The sequence below is a fragment of the Wasmannia auropunctata genome, unplaced genomic scaffold (assembly GCF_000956235.1).
Source record: "Wasmannia auropunctata unplaced genomic scaffold, wasmannia.A_1.0 LD336076.1, whole genome shotgun sequence".
In the NCBI taxonomy this organism is placed as follows: Eukaryota; Metazoa; Arthropoda; class Insecta; order Hymenoptera; family Formicidae; genus Wasmannia; species Wasmannia auropunctata.
Window position 1 is genome coordinate 2147479 of NW_012026814.1, and position 21394 is coordinate 2168872.

Here is a 21394-nt window from a genome sequence, read left to right on the forward strand (position 1 = left end):
TCATTGTAGATGGACCTTTATTGTATCGGACAAATGTGTACATAGGTCGTAGTCATAGGTCAAAGTACAAAGATTTTACGTATACGTATAGCTGCCTTTTCATACGCAGCAGCAGCAAAATGTCACGTGATTTAAATTTTTTTGAACCGCTTCCACCGCATTTGCTGTGCATGAAAAAAACTTAGCAGCAACCAATGGAAGTTCAACCTTTAATATAAATATAAGTATAAATGTAAATAGTGATATATATTTGTTATGTATATCTTTTGTATAATCGCTTTTTAATGTGCCTTATATTAGAGCATTAAATAACTCTGCTCTGGCTTATAGCCCATTATTTTATTTATTAATAAACAATTTTCTAAATTATAAGACCACTTTATATAATAACCAAGTTTAAAAAGTTATAATTGCAGTACGTCATTTACGTTTTCGATGTCCATAGATTGAAGTTATGACCTCAATCGCGCGTATACATGTATTAATTAGACCTATTGGGACTTATTAAAAATAAATTAATCGTAAACATGTTTCCGTACTTCGTTCAATGTTATTTTTTGTTATACTTTCTGTTGTATATCACGTCAAATCGGTCTACATGAGGATCTAGCTTAAGGCTTGCTATACCTATTGTGTTTTGGAACTATAATCGAAAATGCCGAGAGGACCAACGACGATGAAAAGGTTTAACTTGCTCGTGTGGAACGCGAAAGAGCAGCAAGTCGAAAATGAACGGCGAAATATAAACAACGAGTTAAGGACCAGCTCGACCACTGCAGATTTCTAATTGATTTCCGACGTGTGCCGAGCAATATTCGTGATATTTTACGATGGCACCTACATAAACCGAGCGTGTGGTACACCAAAAATTATTTCATATATTTATATGTATTTTTTTATTATGTATATATTGTATATCAAATAATCCTAAATATAACAATAATTTCAGTAAATCCACCCTCGATCAAATTTGATATGGTATAGATTTGAGGTTAAAATTATGTATGTATAAAATTATTTATTAAATAAAATGAAATTTTTGCTAGCGTTAAACAATGACTCTAATTTTTTCTAGATCTAGACCTAGATATTATCCTTGTTTAACATTCGATAAAATAATATACCGTGAATTCCTGACTGCAATTTTGAGCAGTCAAGTAGCAGTCGAATGTAATTGGTTCTAACCTTCAAATCTAATCACAATTCACACTCAGTTGCTATTTATATCCATTTTTATACCAATGTAGATTTATCTTTAATCTCAATTTAATTTATTCCTTATATTTTTCTCATTCTTGAAATTAGAAAAAGATAAGTAATTAAGTTAAATCAGTATTGGAATTATTCACATTTATATTGATTAATTAAGTAATTGCCATGGTAACTGCTTTGTTTGTAGCGCGCTCTGGGATAATCGATATCCTTTCAAGCGCCAACAGCTCGGTAGATTGTAGAAAGTGTTGACTTAATTAATGTGCCTTTTTTATGCCTAGAAAAATGACGTCTAAATCACGGAGTGCTGAATCGGTGAGCGCCACGTCTCAAAATCAACAAACAAACGAAGCAAATGATTTGCCGTCCAATGAAGAACAAAATATCGCGGACCCATTAACTGCAAACCCATTGGAATCTGAACAAGGCACACTAATTGTAAAAGAAGAGGAGCAGTCAAATGACAGATGTAGCAGTAAAATGTAATTGGTTCTAACTTTCAAATCTAATCACATTCAGTTGCTATTTATATACCATTTTTATGTAGGTTTAACTTTGATCTTTATTTAATTTATTCCTTATTTTTTTCTAATTCTTGAAACTAGAAAAAGATAAAAAGTAATTAAGTTAAACCAATATTAAAGTTAATGATTTATATGATGATTGATTGCTTTATTTGTAGCGCGCTCTAGAATGATATCCTCTCAAGCGCTAATTAACGGCTTGGTAGATGTGCGTTTGATTTAATTAGCTCTTTTTATGCGTAGAAAAAAGACGGAGTCATCTAATTTACAGAGTGATGAATCGATGAGGGTCACGTCTCAAGATCAACAAACAAACGAAGCAAATGATTTGCCGTCCGATGAAGAACAAGATATCGTGGAACCATTAACTCCAGTTCTATTGGAATCCGATAAAGAAGCACTTGTAAAAGACGAAGAATCGGATAAAGATTCAGATAAATCGGAGGTAAGGACAAAAACATGGGATATTTTTACAATATTTCCGCCGAATTTTATTTAAAATTGATCTCAAATTTATCTAGAAAATTTATTTTTTACAGACTGATAGTGAAGAAGAATTGAAAAAGGATTGTTATACTCTTTGTCAAGAACTAGGATGTACTCGGTGCTTCGGGCGATACACAGTCTATATAGCAGCGTGTTGTGCTTTTTCTGTTCATCTTGTTTCCGTCAACATTGGAACATTCCTTGGAAAATATGTTGCAACCGTAATTACGAACATATGTTGCTGTATTTACTGTCAGAATTGGTGCTGTCCTGGGCTGAGTGAGTGAGTCTGCATTTGCTGGCAAGTTGACGTTCTTATAATACGACAAGTTTGGATAACAACTTGCCAGCAACTTGTCGGCAACTTAGGCTGTGATCTGAAATCATCACAGCTATCGTAGTACGCAACAATACAGTAGCTGCACAGTATAACCAGTGGGTAGATTCCGCGAAATACTGAGTCTTTGTGTAGGTATCGTCGCAGAACTTTTCTCTTTGGGCTGGCTCCAATGAAATGCAAGAAGATATAGGAATATACATACATATGTGCAGACAATTTATAAGCAATTACATCAGAAATTTTTTCGCGATCACTTCTACGAATAATTGTTACTACTGAACTACGTTTTATTCACACGTTGAATTTATTGATTTACTCTTATCGAATCCACAGTATTACTTATCTGTTAAGGTCCATCTACAATGAGAGGAATAAGTCGTAAACCGTAAGAAATGGACCAATTACAGCCAATTATTCTTTTTATATTCGATTGTGATTGATCAATTTCTTATGGGTTACGATTTACTCCTCTCATTGTAGATGGACCTTTATTGTATCGGACAAATGTGTACATAGGTCGTAGTCATAGGTCAAAGTACAAAGATTTTACGTAAACGTATAGCTGCCTTTTCATACGCAGCAGCAGCAAAATGTCACGTGATTTAAATTTTTTAGAATCGCTTCCACCGCATTTGCTGCGCATGAAAAGAAACTTAGCAGCAACCAATGGAAGTTCAAACTTTAATATAAATATAAGTATAAATGTAAATAGCGATATATATTTGTTAAGTATATCTCTTGTATAATTGCTTTTTGATGTGCCTTATATTAAAGCATTAAATAATCTTGCTCTAGCTTATAGCCCATTATTTTATTTATTAACAAACAATAACTCTAAATTATACGACCACTTTATATAATAATCAAGTTTAAAAAGTTATAATTGCAGTTTGTCATTTTCGTTTTCGATGTCGATAGATTGAAGTTATGACCTCAATCGCGCGTATGCATGTATTAATTAAACCTATTAGGACTTAAGTAGCAGTCGAATGTAATTAGTTCTAACATTAAAATTTAATCACAGTTGATATATCCATTTTTATCAATATAGATTTAATTTTAATCTCCATTTAATTTATTCCTTTTTTTCTGAATTTTTGTCGCATTAGAATTTTCAGCCACGAGAAAAGTAAAATATTAAGCATTCTTCTCTCTAGAGTTTAATTTTGTGTAGAGGCATCTTCAATTTTTGAAAAATATTAATATTCGAAAAGCAAAGAGACTATTCGAGTCTCGCACAATAATGCTTATCTTAAGATCTCTCAGTGACGTTCAATAAAAGCGCACGCTTTCGAAATTCATGTATTTTCAACAAATACTTACAAGTAAATTAACATGATGAATAATTTACATTCATATTCGTGCCACATAAGGGAGCGTCAATGATTTTGTAATATCAATAAAATCGTTTAATAATCGACGGCGACATAGAAGTAGTATACGATATAAGTTTGTTCTACAGAATTAATCTTGTCGTGATATAAAAGAGATATGCACGGTAGAGTTTTATTGAAGAAGGAAAGAAATTTGCTCTTCAATGAATCATTGTAACATGATATTTATACTAGATTACAGTTCCTTAATATTTAAACAATTTATCAGAATCCTATGTACACGAAACTCTCCGAATAATTATGTTCATATATGCAGGATGTCTTTCGTCTCCGTCGCATTTTCTTTCAGTCTTACACATACATACAGACACACACACACACACACACACATACACACCTTCGTAAACGAGTTCATTTATCTTTTTTTTTTTAAATCCATTGAAAAACAGATTCGGTGAGTCTAAGACATTCCGCATATATACATTGAAAAACTAATCGACTTCGCAGCGAGATTAATTTACAATAAAAAAAGGTGTTCCTTTTTTTTTACAAGTACTCTTTTATCTACAGCTTGCATTAGCCACGCATGCTCGTTTTAAGTATGCATTGTATCGTAAGAGAGATTCTCTAGGACGTCATCAGGCTACACAGCCATGCAAACGTACGATGTGTATATATATTTGGTGTTATCCTTTGATTTTTAGTACAATGTAAAACTAGATTACTTTGTTTCTCATTAATATAATCACGTAATAATTATCATACCCTATCCATAAGTAGCAGCATCGTATTCGTTATCAGTGCGAAGTGTTTCCCACAAAAGCGGCTTTTTTTTTCTTGAAGCGTCTTTCATAAACGTCGTTTTTTAGCTTTATAAATGGCAGTTTCTCATTTTCAAATAATGCGTTCAAATTTAAACGTACAATTACATGTGTTTCGGAGAATTGTGAAATTGTACATTGAAACGTATAATGGCGTGATAGACAATGTCGTGCAATGTCGTTAAATTTGGGAATACATATTTTTTCGCATTTGTACGATTTTGTACGAACTGATGATTTCAAACGCATAATATCGTATCGTTTTCCGTATTGGAGAAAAAAAAAAATATCGAAAGCGATCCAAGGAACAAAGTAATCCGAGTGTTTACCGGATATTCGCTAAAATATTCGTCTGAAGTAGAATACTCGCGTTGCTACTATAAACTCTTCCTTTTGTTATAAATAACGTAACTATAACCGAACATGGTGACTACAGCCTAACATCGTTACATGAACTTTTACCATGTACATTCAACGATTCTATGGATATAATAATAATAATACCTCGAAATCATGATTAAAATAAATTCCGTGATTTGCATCATTCTGCCGCGCCTACCGCCATCGTATAATTACACGCAACACTATAAAATTTTTCTTTACGCCCCTCCGCTCACTCGATCGCGAATTGAATTGATTGGTATACGGATATAATTCTTTAAAATATAGAAAATATACATTCCGTGCCTGTGTAAATTGTATATGTATAGCCGTAAAATCATTACATACTCTCTTTCTCGCCTTCTATAAACATACATACACAACACAGCTATCCTCCCTCAAAACTATTACTAATTGCACCGACGCGTTAACGAAGTTAACTGTTATACGATACATACACTATCGCTCATAATTATAACAGATATTTTATGCTTTGGTTCACAATTTTAAAAACTAAGCACGTGTTCATACTGTTGACACAAGTAATAATTTATTAGAACAATTAACTGTCGTTTTTGTTGTATATTAATTGCAATTATTATTCTAAATTTAAATAATTGAGGTAATGTTCATTGAATTATCTCCAATTATTCTTGAATCGATATTATAGATTTCGTTTTTCTACTACTTGTACAATCCATTAGAATTATGGGCGATAGTGCGTACATAATGCGCACAAAAGGCTCGTTACATTTTCACTTTCCACGATCTAAGGAATATCAGTGCTTGTCTCGCATTGTAACAACAAGATTCCAAGATCAGACATGGGCGGATTAATTTCAGTTTTACCAATGCGTGTGTCGTTACATCGCAATATATAAATTACATAACAATCTGTACAGATATTTATTAATTTTTTTTTTAGGCAACATATTTTTCGCGTGAACTCTGATTTCCGCAGTAATAAATACGCGAAATACTCAGAATTCGGAAGCTCTACACTTCGTCGTACCAAAGATCGGCGCTCCTGGTTTCAACGACAAATCTCAAAATTGAACATTTTTAATTCAGGGACGCCGCGACTGTAGGACGACACTGATCCCAACGTTATCCGCGAAATTACAAAATGCGACGTGTAAAAAAAATTTCGAAATACCGTTGTTATTACAACCGCCGGCCGGTTGTTCCCGGCGGCTCGATTATTCATACATACAAACAACAGCCGCACCGTAAAGGTAAAAATTATTTAATATTCAGTTCCAAAACGAGGATTATCGCGATATGTACAAATAGTCGGTGACGATCGGTGAAGATGACACCGATCGTCCCGTGCATTTCAATTAAAGACGCTCGGATCTAAGGACGTACGCGTAGCTACGCGGATTGTACAAGAGCCTTCCCGTATCCTCGAACGCGCTCAGCCCTCGCTCACGGAAGACAGCGAGCTACGCGTAGACTCAGTCGTGTGGTGTGTCAGATCAGGAAGATCAGCCGGCAAGCACAGTGGTATCGCGCTAGGCCCGTAAATCGTCTCCTGCTCCTCTAATTGTAACGCGAACTGCTCCTCAAGTTTCTGCAATGCGAGAAAGGGACGTTAGAAAATTTATTTACACACACGCACGCGCGCGCACAGATTAGTGAAATCATGTATTAACGCGATACCAAATTAAGCGATATAACAAGCGTTTTGATTTCCGGAAAAAAGGAAATGCGCACAAAGTCAAGTGTCTTGTATTTACAGAAAATGTCTGCAGACGCGTCTGAAATCGTGGACCGACGTTTTTACTTTACAACAATATTGTGGACTAACCTTGTGGCTATACTTTTGTCACACGGCTTTGAAATCCAACTTGTGGAATCTCTTTCTAGCTCTATTTAGGATCTTTTCTCTCATGGGATTTACATTTAAGTAAGGACTGTAATACAAACTTGAGTGTCTAATTGGTGTCTATTAAACGACCATAGTTATGGGACTCCCATCAAGGAAACCGCGCTCTCTATAAGTTATTCAGCTAACTCTAATACATAGCCCATGGTAACCACACTTACCCTGTTATTTCCATACCTAAGCTCTCGCAATAAAGCGACAAATAATTTATGATATACGACCACATGGACGAGACAACTACAGCGATGAAAAACTTTTCCTCTAAACACACACAATCTCAAGAGTATACATACAGTTATATCATTTTTTTTTTTAGCCACGTTATTTCACAAGATATTCCTCTTTAATGATCGTAATTCAATTTTGTATTTGCGTATTAGAAAATTAATTAACATAGCCTTGTACAAATTAATTAATAGAGCTTCTTCGCGATTCCGTTCATCGATCAACTTTTTTGTCAACTACAGACGGACAGAAAATTATGTAATTGAGTGAAGATGAAAATAAACAGGGAATAGAACGCTAACATACATACATATTATGTATATCCTATAGAACAGAACGTAAATATTACATAGGCCTCGGGAAGCATGAAGATCTTAGCCGATCCGTGCATACTTTCCTAGACTTGGAATCGATGATGATTCACAAAAAAATAAATTAATTTATTACATAATACGATTTCCGTCACACATGTCCCATAAATTTAAACGGAAAACATAGTTATTTATCTATCTCTTTCTAAGTTATGTTAGCTATTCCTTGGATAATTGCATAAAAATATATGTAACACTATCTACATGTATATATGCAACAATTGATACAAATATTACAGTTATTGCGTTAGTAGTAAAGCGCCTGTGAGTGAAGCAGAGAAGATTATTGAGTTATTTATGATCAGGGAAGTGCCATGTAAGCAAGGAAGTCTCACGTCTCGCGAGAAAAACAGTAATGAAAAAGATCGCAATGTACTTTGGCAAATGTATTTCCCAAAATTGTCTTCCAAAGTTACGCAATTATAATTTGGAAAAATGTAACTCTCTCTCTCTGCTGTCGCAGGAAGATACGAAGTAGGATTAATGTGATAGATATTATACGTTACGTGCGCGTGCGTACGTGAAACTTCCCCCCGTCAAATAAAGTGTGACACAAACGAAATGATTGCGAATGACTTGGACACTATCTACGGGAGAATGGCACTAGGTCTGGCTTGGAGTAACTTCGTGAGATCGTGCCGTTCGTCACGAAGGTACCCGAATCCGAACCGCTCATCTTCAGCGACACTCTGGGTATGGTGAAAGACGGGGAGGTGGGAGTGGAACGTGGCAAGCGCGGCAAGCGTGGCGATCTCCTCCAAGTGTCGGAGATCACGGGTTTAGAATAGTCGAAAGGAGGAAAGGAGAGACCGCTAAGACCAGAAGGCAAATAGTCTTGGTAGCGCTTTTCCAATGCTTCCATTTCAGCCGCCAGATCAGCTTCTATCTTCTATAACAGGTACATCAACAACTTTATTTCAGACTTGTGTCGTGGGGCCTAGGGAGTTCGAGTGCTTCGCGCGTTTCAAGTTTACATTAAACTATACGAATTCGTATTTTTTCTTCCCGCGTTCCGCGTTCTTGCCAATTACTTTTCTCATCTTGTTTTACAGCGACCTCGTTACATTAATTGATTAGTCATGCAAGTTAAGCTCAGCGCAAAGCGACGCAAGCTTGAATGCAAAAGCGAACATCTCTGTCATTAAAAAAAAAAAAAAAAAAAAAAAAANAAAAAAAAAACAAACGATCGAAATTTGTTTATCTCCCTGGCTCCGCGTTACTCCCGTGAATTTCTGTGCGTCGGTTTGCGCCGACCTTCGACTCAAACTCAAATTCTCACACTATTACGGAAATGCGCAAAAATAAAAACGTAATTTTGAAAGTAAAGCACATCGCGCTAAAAACCAATAGAGAATTAAAAGGCAGTTACATGTATACTAAATTAGGCCGCAAAGATCAAAGATTTTTGCACCCAAGAAACACATCGATAAGAAAAAGACGAAGATACTAACTTTAAGATAACATTATTCAAGCTCCGAGCGTAATTACCTGCTTTCGTGGCTTAAGCAGCGCCTTCCATTCACGGATCTCTCGCCCGTACGCCTCCTCCTGCTCCTTCAGCTTCAGCGTCTCGTGCTCCATCAGCATCTTCCGCTTCTCGTTCTGCAACTGCTCCAGCTCCTTGATCGTGGCGTCGCTCTGAGCCCTGACCTCCTCGAGCTGCCTGGAATGCTTCAGTTCGAATCTCTGCTGCTCCGCCCTGTACCTCTTCTTCTCGTTCTCCTGAAACTTCTTCAGCTTCTCCCGCTCGGCGTCGGGATCCGGCGCGAGGACGGACGACATCGAGATCCTCATCGACTCGCGGAACATCATCTCGCGCGCCTTCATCTCGTTGCGAATCCTCTTCGGCAGGTTCCTACGCTCCACCGTCTGCCGCTTGATCAGCTCCTCCTCCTTCCGCTGATTCATCCGCTTCATCTGCTCCAGCTCCTTCTCGTGCCGTATGAGCATCTGATGTCTCTGCAGGAAGAAGATGTCCTTGAGCTGTTTCTTGAGCAGTTGCTGCCGCTCGTGTATCTGCCGCTCCTCCTGCTCCCAGATCGCCGCCTCCCTGCCGCGCATCAGCTGCTGCTTCTGCTGCAAGAACTGCCGCTCCATCAGCGCAATCTTCTCGCGATGGCTGTCCGACAGTCGTCTCAGCGACATCTCGTGGCTCTCGTTGAGCTTCTCCAGGAAGAGCTTCTCCCGCTCCTCGTGCTCCGCCTCGAGCTTCTCCTTCCGTATCTTGAACGCGCTCTTCCTCTTGTCCTTTGGCATCAAGTCTATCTCTTGCTTGAGCAATCTTAACTCCTGCTTCAGGCCCTCGCGGAATAGCTTGAGCTCCCTCTCCTGCTCGCTGCGGATCTTCTTGGACGACAGTCGCAGGTCGACCTCCTGCTGCGCCTCGGCGCGCTCGATTTGCTGTCGCTGCTGCCGGGCTAGTGCCTCCAAATCCGCCTCGGCACTCCGCTCCAGGATCTGTCGCTCCTGCTCGAATCGCTTCTCCTGCTGGTCCTTGTTAAACTGAGCCTTCTGAGACAGATCCTGGTACTGCTTCTGCTCCATCTTCTGTAGCATCTTCAATTCCCGCAGTTCCTGCTTCCTGAATATCTGATCGTCGTATATCTTGCCGTTCTCGTCGTCGCCGTATATCACCTTCGAGGTCGTCGTCGTCATCATGACGCCGTCGATCTCGAACTTCCTCGTGCGCTTCCTCGTCTTCTTCTTCAGATTCATCATCTGTATGTCCTCCTTCGTTCTGGTCGGCCGGGACATCTCGCGATTGTAATCGGGCTTTCGACGTAGGACGACCTCCTCGCTCACCTCCGGATGTTGCGGTTGATTCAGACGATTTTCCTTGTTCGATTCCCTGCTGTCCTGGCTGATCGTCGTCGAGATGGACTCGGCGTCGGAACGATCGATGCTCTTGCTCGGCGTGTGCGATCTTATAGAACTGGAATCGCTCTGGGATCTGGAGCCCTCGAAGCTGTCCGGGGAGACTCGTTTCTCCTTACTGAAACTCTTGACGTTAATCTCCTTCGGTCGGACCGCCTTCACGATCCTATCGTCGGCGTGATGCGGCATCTCGTTTTTGATCAGTCCGTTCAGCTTCTTCGCGTTTCTCTCGTAGTCGTCTATATCCGGGGACTCGACGGTCGTGCTGGCGACTATCACCTTGCCGCTCTCGTCCCCGCTGTCGCTCCTCAGGCTCGATCGCTCGTTCGAGCTCAGATCGCTGTGAGACGAGCCGGTACGAACGACGTGGTGCTTCTTGGATCTCGACGAGTCCTTCACCCGCTCCTTGTCCTCGCCGACGGTGACCACCGAGACATGACTGGTGTCCTGCAACTCGTCCACGATCGGGCTCACTATGACCACCTCCGACTCGTCCAGCTTCTTGCCGATTCTCTTGGACACGTCGGTAAGTACGATAGGCTGTTCCTGCGGCGTGTATTCCAGACTGTCCAGACTAGGAAACGCGTCGTCGTCGATAGAATTATCGTTCACCTGAGTCTTGTTCATCTCGTTGGCGACGATAACGACCTCCGACGTCGGCGAGGTGCGGCGCGGAAGAGGCGCCGTCGTCGCCGCGGCCGTCGTCGAGGGCGCGTCCACCAATACGGGCGGATGCGTGGTCACGACGGTCACTTGGCTTATGTTACTCGCTAGACTGTTCGACATATCTGGCGTATCGGTAGTGATGTGGACGGTTGATGTATTTAAGCGTACTTCCTGCTCGGGTTGAGCTTTTCCTGCAACGTGACGTATAAGCAAAAATTAGTCTAAGACATGCAAACCGATATGCAAACAATCTCCAAGGGTGCCATGAAAATTTTAGAGAAGGTAAAAACAAAACAAAAAAAAACTTAAAAATAAAGAGCGAAGTAAAAAGTATTTAAAAAAATTGTAAAACTGAAATTGTTACCTAAATTATAAATTGTGTTTACTTTCATTTTAACCAAGCGATATCGTTATTGTAACAGAATCACTTTTAAAACAGTAAAATAAAAACTTTACGACTTTATTTTACATTTCTGAGCGTTAGAAGTTCATTTTAACCAAGCGATATCGTTATTGTAACAGAATCACTTTTAAAACAATAAAATAAAAACTTTACGACTTTATTTTACATTTCTGAGCGTTAGAAGCGTATACACTTAATGATAATAAATTTGATTGCTTATTGACGTCGCAAATTCAGAAAGGTTGAAAAATGTTGATAAAGTGGTGTACTATCTAAAATTTACCAGTAATAACGACTATGTTGTCCCCGCTGCTTCTCCTCGAACCGCTCCTGCTTCTGATCGGCGTCGACGTAATCACCGACACGTTAATTCCCGGATCCTGCCTCTCCAAGCCCTTGTCGTCGTCCTCCTGATTGTAATCCGTCTTACTGCTATCCATTTTAGCGTGCAACTCATTCGGGAAGCTCTCCAGAGAATCATTTCTGGACGATCCCGCGCTGCGACTCTTCGCGTGGGTCTCAGTCTTCGTTACGCCAAACTGCGTCTTGATGTCCTCCGTGGAACTAGCCCTGACGTTATTCTTCTCCGACAGGAGCGTCGACGCGACGGATATGTGCTTCAGCGTGTCCACAGAACCGTCGCTTATTCTTTTCTTAGCGTCCATGGACAATCGCTTCTCCAACACGGCGTTCAATTTCTCCCCGACGGACTTCCGCTTCTCATCCAAGCTCTTGTAAACCTCCTTGTCCCGAGATTGCAATTCGTAATTCGTTACGTCGTCAACGGACGACAGCTTATTTTTCATTCTAAATGGAAACACAATTAATTCACGATAAATAGTTTTCTTGTTTTAGATCGGCGTTCCAAAGTTCAATTTATGAAGCTAAACTCTGACAATTAAAAAGTAAACGGAAAATATTCTCACCTGTTCTTATCCTCAAAAGATGACTGCTTGTATATTATCTTGGACAAGTCCTCGATCATCTCTGGCTTCACGGGCGCCGACTTGCGCTTCTCATTGATCCCCAATTGTTTCTTCGAGGCGGAACTCGACTTATTGTTCATCAACTTCTGCTGACTCTCGAATTTTCTTATATTATCGAACAATTTGCCGTTGCCCTCGCTCTCCACCTTCTTCACCCTCTCGGAACTGTCCAATTCATTTTTCGTCTGATCCTCAGTCTCCAAGTTCTTTTGCTCCTTGAGATTTGTCACCCGTTGATCCGCCACCTTTTCGTTCTGCGACGACTTATCGGTATGCGGCCTGTCCTCCGTAGATTTCTGTTTGTCCGCCAGGTTTACGACTTTCTCGACGGTTTTCGGAATGTTCTCTCGCTCCTCGTCCCTCTTCCGCTTCTCCTCGCTATCTTGACGCATGGGCGGCGGCGGGGGCGCCGGCCCTTTATCTCGAGATAATCTGCGCTCACTCGTCTCGCTCGGTGGCTTAGGTGCCTAACGCAAAATAATTGCACGTTATTAACAAACATTCATTCTCTGCGCGACCGATGGGCTGCTAATTAAGCTGAGCTAATTGATTGTTGTCAGGTACCTGCTTCTTCTCGACAGGAGGCGGCTGTATGTTCTCTTTGGACTCAGCCTTACGCAATCTCTTGTTCTTGTCCTCCTTCTCACCGTCCCGATTCATCTCGCGCTTGTGGCTCTCCTCTTTCTTCACTGCCACGAGATTTTCTTTCTCGGGAACTAAAAGATGGAGAGTAAAGTATTTATACATCGTGTAATGTTATATCTTACTGTTAGACTCGTAGTTTTGTAACACTCACTCTTAACATCAGCATCAAGACGCGTGGGTGCGGAGTCATCTGTGATTTGATCCAACTCCAGAGGAAGCTGAGACGTGCGCTGCTCCTGAAATATTAACGTACACAAAATTAAATACGGAATTTAAGAAATACAGATAAAGATCTCCTTTCAATTATAAATCATTTGATTTCAATTGACAAATGATATAAGTAACATGTAACCAGATACACATAGATAGAAATGTTAATCAATGCCAAAGTTCGCAGATTGCAATCGTAAATTTTGCAGTTCATCGTTTCGATATCAAGTATAAAAAATTATGAAACAATAAAATAGAGAAAATGTTATCTCATGCTGTACGTAATTATATAATTATGTAGTGGTCCACAAATTTTACAAATTGTTTTCTCGGAAACTGATTAGAAATACACAGTAACATAATTTCTCTCAGAATTTTAAAGTTGAAAGCTTTCATACATGGAGAAAGAGGAAAACATGATAAGATTCCTAAAAGGAACAAGAATCGATTTTTGAAAAAAGAGACAACCTTGTATCTTTTTTTTGTCATGAATTTTTATCACTGCGTAAAAATATCTAGATATCTCCGATATCTTGTAGCATTTCACTCAATCCAAAAATTTCCAGCAAACTTTAAAAGGTCAAAGAACGTCGAAGAAGAATTTGTTTCCGAAAAAACAGCTTGTATTGTATTACATGGGCCACTTAATGGAAATTTTCTTAGTACAGTAGCGTATGTAGCTCTTTTAAGTTCATATATTTATTATGTAGCTTAGGATTAATTGATCCTGTTGGGGCTCGCGAAATGCAGTGGCGCAAACTACTAACCTGACGCGCATTGGGGTAATGAGGTTGGCGAGGGCCAGGAGAACCGCATGCACAGCCAAAGTAACAAAGTTATCACAACACATTTATCATGATCATAACATATTTTTATACATAAGAATAATCTGCTACTGATTACTATATATCCTACATATTTAATAATTCATTTCTTAAAAGAGAGATTAAAGAAAAAAAAAAACAGAATTGGCGACAGATTTAATTAAAAAAACGCATGCACTATTGTAATATTTAAATGAGATAATCACGTCATGCGTCATATAAATGCGAACAGTCACATCTTATTTAAGAACTGATAACTTGATATTAAGTAATTGAACAAGTGTGTTCCTAATGCGTTCACAATTTTTCACAGGGATATTTGCCAGGACGAATGTTTCAGGTTCTAACTGATACAACATCTGATCAACTTTCTAATAATTTACGTTCTTCCGTAATTTTACATGGACAGGGGGAGGGGTAAGACATGTATGCTTCACACAGAAGCAGCTTACCAATTCGCTGATATTGTTCTCTGTGTTTTTTCGTTTTTTTGGCCTTCTATAATAACGGAAGCATGTAACAATGTGTAATACATGTTAATTCTGCATTATCAGAGGCTCTGTGCCTATGTAACTATTTGAATTATAAAATAAAGTGTCTGTCGCGTTAAAATATAAACTTTCGCACCAGAGCAAATTTCTTTAGATGTGAAAGAGCAAAGTGTGAATCGGACCATCATTAATGCAACTACAGTGTAACTAATGTAAAAGAAACGCTATGTTAGAGATAATGTTTATTCCTTACGTGAAGCATGTATTAGATTATTGTAAATCTCATGCAAAGAATATAGTGGCTTGCATGTTTCTTTTGAATAGAAAGAAATTCGTATATATTCGTATATGTTAGCTATAGATTCGGTTTCGTAAATTTATAATTTACCGTATTATCTCTCATATCGCTTATGATCTGCATAATTAACATGTACATAAAAGAAAGTAAGATGGTATACAGGGTGGAAAATAGAACCTACCTCCGCTTCCTCATCTACCAGCTCTTCTTCGACCACATCCGCCTTATATTCAAGTAACAAGTCCCTGATAGGCTTTGGATCTAAATTTCGGCTTATAAACGGATGCTTTAACAAATCGTCAGCTGTGGGTCGTGAGGTCGGGTCCTTTATAAGTGCTTTAGCAATAAAATCATTAAATTCCTTACTCCATTTCCCGGGCTGATCCAGTTTCGGCGGATCGCCTTTCTGTATTTTAAGTAGCACACGCATCGGCGACATTTCGTGGTTCGGTGGTTCCATTTGTGCAAACTCTATTAGAGTTATACCAAGAGACCAAATGTCCACCTAAAAAGAAAAAAAAAAACAATCCGACAGTTCACTTACAACATCGTTTTAAGTCGGAGCGACCGAAAGTATACATTTACATTTACACGAGTACCTACTTTAAAATCGTAAGGATTGTCCCTGAACGTTTCGCACAAGACAACCTCGGGTGCCATCCAGTAGGGGGTTCCGATAAACGTATCGTGCTTTTGCAGAGTATGCTTGTTTTTTGCGGACACGCCAAAGTCAGCTGTAATTAAAGATAAAATCCGTTGCATATTCCTTTAAATTGTATCTAAAGAAATTTACTGAAGCTGAATTTTAAGCATTTTTACCTATTTTAACACCCCCCGCCATAGTCAGTAAGACATTTCCCGCCTTCAAATCCCTGTGTACGATTTTGGACTTGTGTAGGAAGATAAGACCTTTCGTCATGTGCTGGCAGATGTATGCTATTTGCATTTCTGTTAGTGCCTTCTCCAACTCGACCATTATGGAATCCACAGCACCGCCGTCGCAATACTCAATTAACATCTGTAAAAAATAAAAAAAACGTTTCCCTGTTTCTTCGGTTTCTTTTTTTCAGAGTGATTATTTAATTTCGTCGCAAAAATAATTGTTTCGTTTACAAAAGAAAGCCTTCGCTATAAATACCAATTGTAATAGAAACATACTTAATATATTAGAACAAGCATGAAACATACCCATAATTTTCCCTCAATAAAGTAAGCCTCGTGTAGTTCAACGATATTGGGATGCTTGCACTCCGACAAAATGTCTATCTCGATCATGAAATCGCTAAGATCGTCCTCTCCCTCCAGCGCGCACATTTTCGCGGCGGCAAGCTGGTTGGACTGCTTGTGCTGTGCCTGAATTGTTTAAAAACAATTGTTTAAAAAAGGAGCACCGACAGACCTCGAGCGCAGACCTGGCCTCTCTCGAAACGGTGTATTACCTTGTAAACTTTACCGAACGCGCCGTCACCCAGTTCGCCCACCATCTCCCAAAACTCTTCCGGATTGCAGTCCATCTTGATGTTATTGTACAACTTCTTCTTCTTCGCATCATTGCCACCGAAGTGGAAGGCCTTCCGCAGATTCGACAGGAACGACATTTTGGTAGTTGTATATTGAAACACGCACTCGCGAAAATGTGTACTCAAACCGGACTATTATTATTGCAATTTGAACACACTGTTGCGGAAAAAAAAGCCTTAACAAACGCTCTCCCCCGCTGTACAAGGTGTAAACTATCAACAACCGTATTAAATCTGTAGTAAAATATAACTATATAGTCGGCGCTCAAAAGAGCTCAGTAACTATTTTTCTCAGCACTGCAAATGTGTGTGGTATGTGTGGTACTTAAAACAATGTCACTTTACGTAGTCCGCATTATTTTAACACGTCGGCCTGTATCAAGTTCTTCGAAGGCGCGGAGATGTTCGTTCTCCTTAGATCCCTGCTGGACACCAGGGGACCGTGCCGCACCACTCCCGCATCTTTGTGAATCTCTTATAGGCCGCACTTCCTAATCGATTATCGTCGCGGGACTCGGACCACCGCGGGCACGGACAAGAGGAGTGCGACAACCCATCGCTGACGGTCTTCGCTAATCAGACGCGCCGGGGAACGTCGGGTCGACTTCTGGAAACGAGAGAAACACAGAAAAATTATCATTTATTATCAATCGTCCTTGTAATTCTATCTATTCGTTAGAAATGTTGTTTTGTTAATACAGTTCGACGCTCGATCTGTTAAAGATAGGCGAAGATAAAGAGATATCTTTTCCTTTTTCTTCAGCTTTGATACCGCGAGATGCGCGCAACAGTAATTAATATATACTTGTTTCTAATGTATTTCAACGGCGGTGGTGAATAATGCAGAAATTTCATTGCGGAGAAAACTGGGGCGAAGTCGGCGGAACGTTCCATTAAACAAGATATCCATCCTTAAGTTGGCCAGAAACCAGAAATCAAGTGTACGTATATAAAATCCTAATGCGCGTAACCGTGGCGAGTCAGGTGCGCTCTTTGAAAAGAATGTAAGCGACGAGGGACGTGTTACGCGAACAAATAAATTACGGAGGCGAGATAAGGGGGTATTAGAGAGAACTCTGATATCGCTCGATAAGCTTAAAAAGAAAAAAAAAACAAACAGAAAAATCTGCTATCTGCAGTCAGTCGGTTGTATTATCGAGGATATGCGCAGCTGAGACGCTTCCTCGTAACAATTAGTAATATTCGTAAATATTAAGAATTCGAGTTCTCGGCCGCGAAATCCGGGAATCCGCGAGATCCTCTCATTCGACGGCCCTTTTCCTCCTCCAACTTTAAAGGGATTCTTCTGGGGCCCTTTAAAGATTTCAGGCATTTTTAAATGCCGGGGATTTTAAAGGATTTTCCGACTGTGCGAACACACAGGTAGGACGCGCGCGCGCCAACACGTTTCAACGAAACGGGCTCTTCCACGGCGTTCGACGTTTCCTTTCAAGGGGAAGGAAGAGGAGCCCCACAGCGAGCCACTACGAGAGAGTCAAAGGCGAAACGCGTGCAGGGGCGATTGCATGGCGATGCCCTGCTCGCGGAAGCATCTCGGCGTGGGCAGCAGCGGCAGACGCTTGCAAAACGTCCGGTGCGGGCTCTCTCGCGCGCGACGACAGCAAATTCGATTAGGAGGCGTTAAACGGAATTACCGTTGCGGTACTGCGGCGCGTAAACGCCGTGCGATCGCGAGCCGCGTCACCGCATCGCGATCGTAATCCTTTAGCGCGGCGCGGCCACGATCTCCGAGGCAATACAAAGTCCAAAATCGGGACACGAGACGTGTCCGAGAGAGAGAGAGAGGATGTCTTTGGGGAAGACACCTTTGCGACGTCTGAAAGATGTCTAGAGGACACTTTAAAGATATCCCACGTCCCAATTTTAAACTCCGCGTCGTCCGGGATCTCCGTCCAACACACGCTCGCCTCGCCATCGACAGCCGCCCCTCGCGTAGCCGCGTGTATCTCGCGGAAGCGTGACGGACGATAAGAAATCGCGAGAGAACGAAACGCGAGCGACGGCCAGAAGGAAAGGAGGAAGATAGAGAGAGAGAGGGAGAGAGAGAGAGAGATAAGGAGAGAAAGGAGGCGGAGAGGAAGGGAGACGGACAGAGCACGAGTCTCTCTCACGTCGACAGGTGTTGACGCTTGGTCACGCGGCTTGACACAATTTTGACAAGTAACCTTAGGTCACGTCCATTACCGTCGCGTTGCCGATGCGGCCGCCGTACGGCTGATTTTTCAGGATCCCTCTCTCTTTCTCTCTCTCTCTCTCTCTTCTGCTCGCACAGAGCTCCTGCTCCGTGATCCATCCGCTCGCGCGAAAGCGGTTAGAAGAGTTCCTCTCGAGCCACGAACACGCCCCGACACGCACGGGAAATCGGGCTACGTACGGCCGTTGACGCGAGAGAGAGAGATAGTCGTCGTCGTCGGTGACGACGACGACGACGACGACGACGACGATGCAACGATGACGTTCGGGATGGGCGGCCCGAGATCGCGTAAACGACACGTCGCGCTCGTGTCCGTCTCGTGGAGGCTAGACGGGACTGTCTTTCGCGGCTGCGCCTACTTCTTTCTCTCTCTATCTCTTTTTCTCTCACTCTTTCACCGCATCGCCTACCTGCGACAATCTCCCCCTCGCCTCGCCCACCGCGGCCGAGATACGAACGCGAATGACTTCATTCCGCGCGTATAGAAAGTGCAAGAGGGTGCATCTAGAAGGAGCACCTAGTCCACGTCCCGATTCTCCCGATCCCGACGTCGCGAGAAAGAGAGAGAGAGAGAGAGGAGAGAAGAGGGAAACGCCGTGGTGTCGCGCTCACTTTATGTCACTTCAGGCGAGACAGCGACGACGCGGTGTCCCGCGTGCAACTTCAGGGCGGACAGACGGCCGTCCGTCGTCCACCCGTCATCCGCGACCGAACCTGGGGGAATGAGGATTCCCGGACGTTCCTCGCGGACGAGCGCAGCGGCGCTCGCGTGCTGCCGCTGGTGTCTCGCTTACCTGCGATCGGTGACAGGACGAGGGTCCGGACTCCAGTCCCGGGGATCTCTGGACACGATGATCGCTCCCCTCCTCCTCCGCCCCTCTGCGTTCTACCGCTGCGAAATCCGCCGGAATGTAGCCGCTAGCTGGTCGACGCCGTGCGTCGTCTCGTTTTGCGGGGTCTGTTCATAGGAAAGAGGGAGAGGGAGGGAGGGAGGAAGAGAGAAAGAGAGAGAGAGGAGAGACGGAGATCGACGAGCGACGGCACACACTATTTACACACGCGCGTGCAGGTTGCGTTCCGTCGCGCGGGCCCGCGGCAGGAGCTATCTCACGCGGGGATCGGCGATCTCTGCGGCTGAGCTAGGCACGTACACGGCCATTTTCAATCTACTGCTCCTCTCACCACCGCCAGTCACCACCACGCTCGCAGCGCTCGCTCACGCACGCGCGCGGGCCTTTCGTGCGTGCCGCACACACCACGAGACGCGCTCCACCGCCGCGCGCCGCGCGCCTCTGGAAGTGACGTATCGAGTGATGGGCCAGTGCCGTGCACGGGTGGCGCGGGACGCGAGGGGCCCCGCGCGCGACCCCGCGGACCCCCAGACGTGGCAGCGCGCGCGCTGCCATTTTATTCCGTCGTCGGGAATACGGTCCAAGTTCGGAATAAGAGAACGAAAAGACTGTTAATCGGCCTGTCGGGAAGTTATCTCGAAATTCTTATCCTCGAAGTTTGTTCTTTCTCTATCTGAATTTTATACAATAAATTCATCAGTATTGGAGCCGAGAGATAGTTGAGCTAAATATTTACACCTCTTTCCATCTTTTCTCTCTGTTCAATATTTAAAAACTCTATAAACCTATTTCATTTTTAAGTGCCACTTTAAGTTTTACACTCGAAAGTGCAACACCTTTGTAGTGCAGTTACAAAAAACAAACCTGTCTCGAAGCCCTCGAAGGACTTGTTCTAACCTAAAAGAAGGTCGCATAATTTCTGCATACAGCGAACGGTATGTGATTTGACATACATCTGATTTATATTGATTGAAAATTACTTAAAATTCTAATTCTTTAAAATAAATTACAATTATGTGGCTATTCGTTCTATCCTAAATTATTTATGGTTGAACACAGCATTGTGTTTCGAGGTTATGAACCTGTCACTTGCAAAATTATGATCAGCGTTAAGATTTTTAATAAATATTTTCTCGCTATTTAATTGCTTAACATATCGCATGTTTCACGTGTATAAAAAAAATATATATACAATTGTTCTCTTTGTTTATAATTTAGCGACAGCATGGCCAAAGAGCGTGGCGTCATGCAGATCCTTTGGAAGACTTTCTTGTCCGCGATGAAGCCTCGCTTCGCCCGTCGCAAGCTGATGGGCGAGGATTACTACGGCACGAGGTACTACGAGGAGGAGATTCGCTATTCCGCCCGGAAAAGGCCGCCGCGGTACTTCGTGCCGGTCAACAAGGACGACTTCGAGCAGGAGCTGCCCGCGGAATGGGAGGCCTGGCTGAGATACCGTAGGAAAGAGCCGCCCACGCGCGAGGAGGTAGAGGCGAATTACCAAGTGGCACAGGCCAAGAAGGAGAACGCGGCGAAACTTACGGCGGGGAGCCGCTCCGAGAGCGGAGACGCCAAAAGTCTCCCCGCGCCCTCCGCCTCGCAGACCACTTCGGGAAATTTTCCGATCTACGAAGATTACAAGGAATTTGGCAGCGGCTACAAACCGAAGGACTCGTATAAATAGATAAAATGGAGACGTAGTATGTCTCACATAAAAAAAAAACGTATTCCTAGTGGAAAGTTTACAATTACTTTCTATTTATGCAATAAAGTATTTGACAGAATTCCTGGAGGAATAATTGAAAAAAAAAGAGTTATCTTCTAACATC

The 21394-nt window shown here is 42.0% G+C and overlaps 3 protein-coding genes across 14 annotated transcripts; 2 read left to right on the top strand and 1 right to left on the bottom strand.

The window, feature by feature from the left end:
* Window positions 1-11: 11 nt before the first annotated feature.
* Window positions 12-3592, top strand: LOC105449259. Of its 5 annotated transcripts, XM_011688368.1 has the most exons (5): window positions 12-857; window positions 950-1002; window positions 1494-1694; window positions 1980-2181; window positions 2276-3592. In XM_011688368.1, the coding sequence occupies exons 3-5, from the start codon at window positions 1498-1500 to the stop codon at window positions 2507-2509; spliced, it is 633 nt and encodes a 210-aa protein (XP_011686670.1). In that variant the 5' UTR covers window positions 12-857; window positions 950-1002; window positions 1494-1497; the 3' UTR covers window positions 2510-3592. The 5 variants fall into 5 exon arrangements, with proteins under 5 accessions (XP_011686670.1, XP_011686667.1, XP_011686666.1 ...); XM_011688365.1 differs by having other exon boundaries at window positions 12-1002; XM_011688364.1 differs by having other exon boundaries at window positions 950-1694.
* A 462-nt stretch (window positions 3593-4054) lies between these two features.
* On the bottom strand, window positions 4055-19934 carry LOC105449258 (serine/threonine-protein kinase 10). Of its 8 annotated transcripts, none has more exons than XR_974318.1 (13): window positions 19509-19934; window positions 16419-17106; window positions 16168-16332; window positions 15799-15997; window positions 15583-15713; window positions 15161-15484; window positions 13308-13392; window positions 13076-13227; window positions 12452-12978; window positions 11809-12332; window positions 9071-11313; window positions 6909-8471; window positions 6579-6671 (listed from the first exon to the last, which is right to left on the bottom strand). XR_974318.1 is itself a non-coding variant. In XM_011688362.1 (13 exons), exons 2-13 carry the CDS (start codon window positions 16575-16577, stop codon window positions 6664-6666), a joined length of 4596 nt encoding a protein of 1531 aa, XP_011686664.1. In that variant the 5' UTR covers window positions 16578-17106; window positions 19509-19934; the 3' UTR covers window positions 6600-6663. The 8 variants fall into 8 exon arrangements, 3 of the variants coding, with proteins under 3 accessions (XP_011686662.1, XP_011686664.1, XP_011686661.1); XR_974322.1 differs by lacking the exon at window positions 19509-19934 and adding an exon at window positions 19125-19181; XR_974319.1 differs by lacking the exon at window positions 19509-19934 and adding an exon at window positions 18705-19065.
* A 178-nt stretch (window positions 19935-20112) lies between these two features.
* Window positions 20113-21376, top strand: LOC105449260 (mimitin, mitochondrial). Its single transcript, XM_011688369.1, has 2 exons — window positions 20113-20500; window positions 20784-21376. Exon 2 carries the CDS (start codon window positions 20791-20793, stop codon window positions 21247-21249), a length of 459 nt encoding a protein of 152 aa, XP_011686671.1. The 5' UTR covers window positions 20113-20500; window positions 20784-20790; the 3' UTR covers window positions 21250-21376.
* The last annotated feature ends 18 nt before the right edge of the window (window positions 21377-21394 follow it).

Excerpts from the sequence above, each read along its gene's own strand:
- LOC105449259 (XM_011688363.1), top strand. The coding sequence starts at position 1,486 with ATGCCTAGAAAAATGACGTCTAAATCACGGAGTGCTGAATCGGTGAGC. Across the intron at positions 1,695-1,979 it reads GACAGATGTAGCAGTAAAAT|AAAAAAGACGGAGTCATCTA; the intron begins GTAATTGGTTCT and ends TTTTATGCGTAG. Across the intron at positions 2,182-2,275 it reads AAGATTCAGATAAATCGGAG|ACTGATAGTGAAGAAGAATT; the intron begins GTAAGGACAAAA and ends TATTTTTTACAG.
- LOC105449258 (XM_011688359.1), bottom strand. The coding sequence starts at position 16,577 with ATGTCGTTCCTGTCGAATCTGCGGAAGGCCTTCCACTTCGGTGGCAAT. Across the intron at positions 12,979-13,075 it reads CTCCTGTCGAGAAGAAGCAG|GCACCTAAGCCACCGAGCGA; the intron begins GTACCTGACAAC and ends ATTTTGCGTTAG. Across the intron at positions 8,472-9,070 it reads TGCTTAAGCCACGAAAGCAG|AAGATAGAAGCTGATCTGGC; the intron begins GTAATTACGCTC and ends TACCTGTTATAG.
- LOC105449260 (XM_011688369.1), top strand. The coding sequence starts at position 20,791 with ATGGCCAAAGAGCGTGGCGTCATGCAGATCCTTTGGAAGACTTTCTTG.